Source organism: Aythya marila (genome assembly GCF_965140915.1).
Source record: "Aythya marila genome assembly, chromosome: 7".
Taxonomy (NCBI): Eukaryota; Metazoa; Chordata; class Aves; order Anseriformes; family Anatidae; genus Aythya; species Aythya marila.
In genome coordinates, this window is record NC_139048.1 from 16994653 (window position 1) to 17003014 (window position 8362).

General features: G+C 45.6%; 1 protein-coding gene across 1 annotated transcript; it reads left to right on the forward strand.

The window, feature by feature from the left end:
• Nucleotides 1–5517: 5517 nt before the first annotated feature.
• Nucleotides 5518–7725, forward strand: LOC309880124 (D(1)-like dopamine receptor; the record flags this gene model as incomplete). The annotated part of the gene is made up of 1 exon (XM_082764653.1): nt 5518–7725. The coding sequence occupies one exon, from the start codon at nt 5518–5520 to the stop codon at nt 7402–7404; it is 1887 nt and encodes a 628-aa protein (XP_082620779.1). The 3' UTR covers nt 7405–7725.
• Between the last annotated feature and the right edge of the window lie 637 nt (nt 7726–8362).

Consider the following 8362-nt stretch of genomic DNA (forward strand, 5'->3'; position numbering starts at 1 on the left):
TGTAATGTACTTTGCATTTCTGTTTACAAAGCAAAATCAAAAAGCTCTCTGCTCTGCCCTGCCCCTCTGAAAAAGGGCAGCCACTGTCATACAGCACCCGAGCAGCTAGGAGCATTGCTTTGTTCAGTAAAGTTCTGGCTTTTCTGTGGTGGAACACAAAAATACAGCTCAGACATGAGGGTAAAGTTCGCATTGAAACCGTCTTTCTGCCTCCTAAATTATGGGCTATGTTAGGAGCCAACTCAACCCAACACGCCTCCAGGCAGCCTTTCAGGCTGTTTTACCTTCCAGCAGCGCTTCATGCCTGCCCGCAAATCGTGTCAAAGATCAGAAGTCACAAGCTCTGTCCCAGGGCTGCCTGGCCAGCAAAGCGTCTGGATTTTCAAACCATACCTAAATGTCATACTGGGCCTTTCATCCCTGCCAGTACTCAACTTAGTTATTAAATGGCAGATATTAGCACCTGCACGAAGGTATTTGCCTTTGAAGGTGCTAAGTGAGAAATACGGGGGTTCAGTCACTGCTGGCCCTCCCAGGACAGTCCAAACCAGCAGGCTGGGGTGATGTGTTACTAGCCAGCTCCTCAGCCTGAGCTGTCCTGTGAACACAGCGAACTGCAGCTGTGCTGGGCAGGGATGAACCAGGGAGCTGATAAAAGTTGGGGCACTGAGAACAGCAGATAGAAAAAAAGCCAAGAGATTCACTTATACCGGTTCTGGAGAGTAATGGGACAAACAGCATCCTGATAGAAGAAAACTTAGTGATAGCACTACCATGTGATATCAATGCAGAAAGTCACTGGAGACAGGGCTGACTTACTGAGGCTTGTCACAACAGTGCTAACACCAAAGTGACCTATGGAAAACATATAATGCAGGATGCTCAAAAGATGGATTTTTCCTTTAAATTGAGCCTCACCCAGCAGACTAAAACAAATTCTTTTAGCATTAGCTGTTTTGGAACATGAACATGATTTTTCTATTTAGTAATAAGTATTCTTGGCGCAACACTGAACTCACTTGTTCAATCACAATAATGTTCTAATTTATTCTAAAGTTATGAGCTTTTTTGAAGGAAAAAGGTCTAGAAATATTAAATTCTTTTTGTATATTTATTGCTAACAGAAAAGATCAAGTAGAAACAATTGAAGTAAGCAGTTCATGTTAAATGCACAGTTATGAAATGTTCCTTTGAAAAACAAGCTCTTTGAATTAGATGTTTTCTTTCATGCTGTTCACATTAAAGCTGCAATTCAAATGATAGTTGATTGGACCTCCTACACTGCTTCTGCCTGCTCATCTATTAATTTCTATAGTTTTAAAAATATTTTTAAATCTACCTATTATTTTAAAAGTTTATCACTTCAGTACCTTTTGTACTCTTGTTATTTACAGTATTCAGTAAATACTGTATTAGAGTATGTATTATTTACAGTAGTCATTTGCTAATCACATTGATTATACGTGAAACAGTAGACTTCTGTAAAATGACAAAATTAATAAGAATGCTTAAAAAGGGGAACAGTGAAGAAGGCAGAATTCTTACCTCAGTGCTAGCTATTGCCTAAAGAAACAACAGAGACATTCAAACAGAGGTGAACTTCTGAATATCAGGAGGTACTGTTAGCAAAAACATGCAACTTTTGTGTCAGACCTGGATTGTGAAAATAGCGCACCCATGTTTAAACTGATTGTGCTTATTCTTTTATGCTGAAAATTCTTTAAACATTTTCTTTAAAAAAAAAAAAAAAAAAAAAGTCTACTAAAATATTAAGAAGCTTCCCCTTATCTCTCATGGAAATCTGTTTAACTGCTTAGTGGCCCAAACTTGCAAGAGGTGGCATCTTCACTGCTGAGTACCCATTGCATGGTGATACCAGCAAATGCTGTGGAAGAGCTGTTTGCCTGTTCTCCCGCTTCTTGGTCCGACACTCTTGCACAGGAAATCTCCATGGTGAACAGGGACTGTCTTCCAAATTAGATCATGTCAGAGCATCATGGCATCACCACAGCCTAGTTTTCATGAGCTGTCACGTATGGTGATGCTAGGAGGGCCTTTCCAAAAAGTGCATTTGACATCTCTGGCCTATGTAGCCGAGAAAGAAGCCAGGCACTTTTCCCAGAAAAGTATTTCAGTTAGGTGTACATCACTTTTATTACCCTTACTTAACCTTAAAGGTATTCCAAATTCAAGAGCTGGTTACTAAGCAGCTCTCAGTGAAATCACTTTAAGAACCGTACTAACTTCAAATGATGTGAAGAGCTGCAGTGGACTCTGCAGTGGACTCTGTATTGGACATCACAGATTCAAATTATTTCTATTAAGCCTGAGCAGACTAAGCATGCTTTTGATACTTAGCTGTTGATTTAGTTATCCTTCTTTAACTTGTCTAGACAGTTTCTGAAACAATGAATTATTCAGTGACTTTCAATTCTATTATACGACTAATCCATATCTCTGTAACAAAAATATCATTTACTTCCAACGGTAAATGCTGGATTCACTATGCCAATAGATTGGCAGTCTCAGTATATGATCAAGCTCATAAAATTCACATAGCACTGAAAGCAAGAATAAAACATCTAAAGCCAGGGTGATAGGTACACACACACGCATATCTAAGTACACACCTATGTGCAGAATTGGATATATTCTTAAGCTACATGGAGCAAAATAAATAGGTGGATGGATAGATGGGTAAGAGATTAACATATTTGTTTCAAATGTTACATTATTGCCTTCAATGCTACATGACATTTTCTTGCAAGACATTTAAAATCACAAGCACAGCTGTAACAGTCACAAGCAGTAGCTGTAAAAGCAACCACAAAACCCAGTTTAGTGTAATTCAAACACTGCCAATGTTTTTTAAGAATGCAAGGAAGACAACTTATTTATTCACATCATTCTGCCAACACCTCAATACAGCTTTACTAAGCATAATCAAGTGCCACTTAAGTATACTGCTTCATGAAGTTGGTTATAAAAGTGCTCCCCCCTCTGGACAATGTATCTGAACTAAATGAACCATTCAGCTGACCGCTGTTGGTATTACATTCACTTGACAAAGCAGTAACGACTGGCACTGGAAAACGGACCTGTCACTAACCTGCTCAAGGCCACTGCTGCCAGCGAGGGCTGTGGTGCCCTCCCAGGGGACGCCTCGTGCCTTGGGCTGAGGCATTGTGGCCTGATGGAGCACTCAGTTTCCACCTGCTTCAGTCGTCCAGCCAGCTGTGGCACCAGGGTCCTGCACAAAGGCTTGTGCTCCAAATGCACTAACAGTACACTATCAAAGGCTTCATTTTAAGTTCTGAATCAGATCTCCTCTTAATCATGTGTGCTATAAATGTGTGAGGTCTCAGTGTAGGATGAGAAGGTTTCACAAGGAAGTATGAGAAAGAGAAGGGAAAGGGAGGGAGAATGCAACCAGTTCTGGTTTCTTACTAAGGTCTCGCTGACCACACTTCCTTCTTTCCATTCTTGGAGGCAGACAGCTTTTCAATATGATGACATTTTAAAAACGTAAAATATAGAGGGATGATATACATTCATATGCATTGCAATATGTTTTACATTTGTTCTCTGGTAAGTTTATTTTTTCACAGATGGAATGAGCTTGCAAATATTCTGGAGTCACAAAAGGCTGTTTATCCAGTCAGTTAGCATCTTCTATGCTATTTTGCTCAGACCCTTCCTATTCTACCTGAGTAAGCTTAATGCATGAAACTTCTACACGTTTTAAAGACAAAGTCTGCAGCATTTTCAACACACTGCACACTGTTTTTCACACAGCATTATGTTTTTCTCTGTCTCTCTTTCCTCTCTCTCCAATAAGCTTGCTCTCCACTCCACTATGCCCAATATAGGATATGAGTAGAGCAATGTTTCTATTCCTGTCTTTGCCACTGACTCACTGTACAGTTTCTTAAGCATTTACATCTTGCAGATGCTTCCTGGTATCTAAGAAGATGAAGGCGTCTGTCGGTGTTTTCTTTAGGATCAGGGCATTCATAACATCTCCCTTTGTGTGGATTCACTTGTGCTTAGTAACCTTTCAGTCCATGAGGAAGACTTCTAACAGTGAAGATATTAGTAGAGGTTCTCACTTCTAACCAGATATTCCTACTTCAATTACAATCATAGGAAATAATTAATTTTTTGAGAGCTCTACTTCTCAGTTAGATTTGATGTCAGCCAGCAGCCTCAAAATGTTGAGGTAGGGCACTTGCATAAACACATTCACACACAAAACAGTCTGATCGCATTCACTTCCCTATTTATGAATACTAAACTGGACATACACAGAGACACTGAACACAGTTGTTTTTATAATGCTAGCTACCTTCTGCTACAGATCCCGGTAGTGCTTCTGTCCGCTGAATATACGAAAGCACTGCTCTTTCCTTCTCAGTATCATATTGCCTTAATTCCAGTTACTGTCTCATTTACAGTTCTTTACAATGTTCTGGTCTTCAGGATTTTTTGATTTTTACTGATTGTTAAATAAGAGTAAACATAGGGAGTAAAAACAGCAGGTGTGTAGCTAATTCTTACCAACAAACCTTTAGTCCTTAGTATTGAAATGAAAATCAGAAACCTACTACGGCTTGCAGATGTTGGTAAACTACACACATGTGGAAACACAGATGGCTCCAAAAAAGCCAAGGTGTGCAGCCCATTTGTGTCTTACAGCCTATATGCTACTCTGCGAACTACTGTATTTTTAACAAAGTGTATATTTTATCAGAGATAAATTTATCTAGATGAATTGTTTAAATTACGAGTTTGTCTTATAGACAAACGCAGTAACAAACAAAGAAACGTATCCAATTTCCAGTGCCACAGCAGAAATAACACAACGGGCTGCATGCACTATTACTGCAGTCTCCAAGGCACAAAGTGACTTGGATCTTAAAAAATGCGACCAAATGTTAACAATCTGTTATGAACTGACACAATCCAGCTAGCTTATCTTAAATATGCTAATTTTACAGGATAAGCTGCCAGCTTTACTGTTCCAAATTTGTTTTAAAAGGTCCAGCCTTTAATTACCATGGATATCTTCACCATGCAATGGAAATCGGATGCTTTCTGGCTTGGAAATTATTCTTATTGACATGAGAGTATGAAGCAGTTTTAATTTGGAGGGAAAAAAAAAAAGAAAGAAAGAAAGAAAAGCAAATCTCAAAAGATTATCATGTTAAGTAATTATATGAGTTGATCTTTTCAATTCACACCGCAATCTCTTTTTATTCTCATAACAGGATTACCGTATTTCAATCTCAATAAATTCTTCCAGAATAAAGGATTACAGCCTATTTCCATTAGGATACTTTCTCTGAAGTAGGCTGTGAACGTACACAAGACACGTTTACATGACAGCACATATATAGTTGTAAAAGCGAGCTGAAGGCAGTTGAAGTAAACCCGAAAACGCCTTGGGCTGAAATATCTAGGTGCCGGTCCTGGGTGCCTGCGGCTGAGCAGCCAGGACTGAGCAGATCCAAACCAGCGATGTGCGAGGTTCCCGTGCCCGGGTGTCTTTCCGCAGGGTTTCAGTCTGAAACAAAACCAGCAGCAGCAGCGGCAGCAACGACCCGGCAGGACGCTGCGAAGCGGCGGCTCGCACGGCTCCTGCTAGGCGCGATGGCACCGCGGGCACGGGCGGGCACGACGCCACCGTCCGCTGGCTGTGCCCGAGGGCAGGCGGCGGGGCAGCGCGGTTCCTCTCCCCTCCTCTCCCTCACCCCCGTGCTCCGACGGCGCTGCGGGACCGTCCCCCGGCTCCGGCCCCTCGGGCTGGGGGCGGCCGCACGGCGCCGGCAGGCGGAGGCCGAAAGTTGCCACTCGTCCCGCCCATGGCGGCGGGCGGGAAGCGGCGGCTCCCCTTCAGCGCCAGGCGGCCGCCGGGAGCCCGGCGCCGGCCCTGAGCAGCGCCCCGTTCCCCCGGCGGGGCCGTGCCGTGCCGCGGTGAGTAGCCCGGGCCGGGGGGCGGCCGGCGATGCCCCCCCGGGCGGCGGAGCGCCCCCCATGGCGAGCGCGGCGGCGGCGGGGGGTGGCCCGCGGGCGCTGCGGGCTCTGGGCGGGTGCCTGCTGGGCGCCCTGGTGCTGGGCACGCTGGCGGGCAACGCGCTGGTGTGCCTGGCCGTGCTGCGGTTCCGCCACCTCCGCGCCAAGGTCACCAACTGGTTCGTGCTGTCGCTGGCCGTCTCTGACCTGTGCGTGGCCGTCCTGGTGATGCCCTGGAAGGCAGTCACCGAGGTGGCCGGCGGCTCCTGGCTCTTTGGCAGCCGCTTCTGCGACACCTGGGTGGCTTTTGACATCATGTGCTCCACCGCCTCCATCCTCCACCTCTGCATCATCAGCCTGGACCGGTACTGGGCCATCGCCAGCCCCTTTCGCTATGAGCGGCGGATGACACAGCGCCTCGCCTGCACCATGATAGCTGCGGCCTGGGCCCTCTCCGTCCTCATCTCCTTCGTCCCCGTGCAGCTACACTGGCACAAAGCCAAGGACAGGAGGCAGCCGGGCTCCCAGCCGCCTGGGACACCGCGCTGTGAGGTCAGCCTGAACCGTACTTACGCCATCACCTCCTCCCTCGTCAGCTTTTACATCCCCGTGGCTGTCATGATCATCACCTACACCAGGATCTACCGGATCGCCCAGGCCCAGATCCGCCGCATTTCCACCCTTGAGCGAGCAGGGGGGCAGTGGCCTGCCCATGGCAAGGAGCCCACCTCCGCTCTGCGGAGCTCCCTGCGCAAGGAGACCAAGGTGCTGCAGACCCTCTCTATCATAATGGGAGTCTTTGTTTGCTGCTGGCTGCCCTTCTTCCTGCTCAACTGCCTGCTGCCTTTCTGCCAGCCGGAGAGCGACCGGGAAGGGCAGTCAGCCTGCGTTGGCCAAACCACCTTCAACATCTTCGTGTGGTTTGGCTGGGCCAACTCCTCGGTGAACCCAGTCATCTACGCTTTCAATGCAGACTTCAGGCGGGCTTTCAGCAACCTGCTGGGCTGCAGGTGCTTCTGCTGTGACACACGTAAGTCCACTGTGGAGAGGGTCAACTTCAGCAACGAGCTGGTTTCCTATCACCAGGACACCACCTGCCAGAAGGAAGGAGCCGCCTCATCATCAGTGCCACCCGCTGCCGTCACTGCCTGGGTGCAGCCTGTGCCCCATGCTGTAAGTCTCCAGGGGGAGGACAGCAGTGAGGAGCTGCCTGCAGAGAAGAGGCCTGGGACTCCTCAGACAAAGGCTGCCCCTGGCAGCAGCCCGAAGTGTCATCATGTGCCAACTATTTTGCGATTGGATTGTGGGGCAGAGCTATTTCTGGAAACTATTACCCCCTTTACAGGGCTTGGTGGACACGAGGGACCCTGTCATCCCATTCCAGAGGGATGATAAGCAGCTGTATGTTTCACCCATGCAGTGAATTCCCACAGGAGGAATGCCTCCAAGTAAGGTGCACCCATTCCCCAGCAAACAAATATCATGCCAGGAGGATGGGAGCCTGATGTTCTTACCCCAGAGGGGTGACAGGCATATCAAGTCCATTCCACAAGCGTATAGCAATCACATATTAACCTCTTTCCACTACTGCCTTCACCCCTTACCATTTTTAATAGTAGGCAGGCATTTTCTATACAGTTGTTTGCCCTACTCCTCAATCAAACTTGTGATATTTATTAAGAATTTTATTAAGAATTGTGAGATAATTGAGATTTTGATCAAAATTAGATCAAAATAAAAACAGCCGATGAGGCTCCATAACATAAATTTACTGAGAAAACTTAGATTTAAACTTAGATTTAGCTGCATTTCTAAAAGCAGCTCTCCCCCTCCCCCCATGGTTTCACATCATATAGGTCTGAAAGTTGTTTGGTTTTATTTCTGTGTTTACTTTGAAGCTGGATGTCTGTATTTACATATCAAATCTGTGTTTAAACTCTGAAAATTGCTCAATAAAAACATCATCTTATGCTGAGTCTAAAGACTGCTTAAAACCCTGGAAAAAATCAAGATGCTTTTATGAAGGTCCCCAAACAGTTTCATGTGTCTAACTTTGGTATCAGCGCTTACTGATATTGACCTAGGTTCCTCATGTTCAGTTGTTAGATGAGTTACTGCATTAGACTGAAGTTACAGCAGTAGCTAAGCAGTGCAGGGTTTGAGAACTAACACTGCAGATCCAAAGCAATATAAGCTGCTACCAACTGAGATGGAACTGAGATGGCTGCAATCGTGCCTTTCTCCTACTAGTTCAGGCAGACAGTCCTTCCAGAAAGTAAGCTAGTCTGTAGAATAGAAAGGGACCAGGTCACCTCTCTGAATGCATTCACTACTTGTGAATGTGAACAGC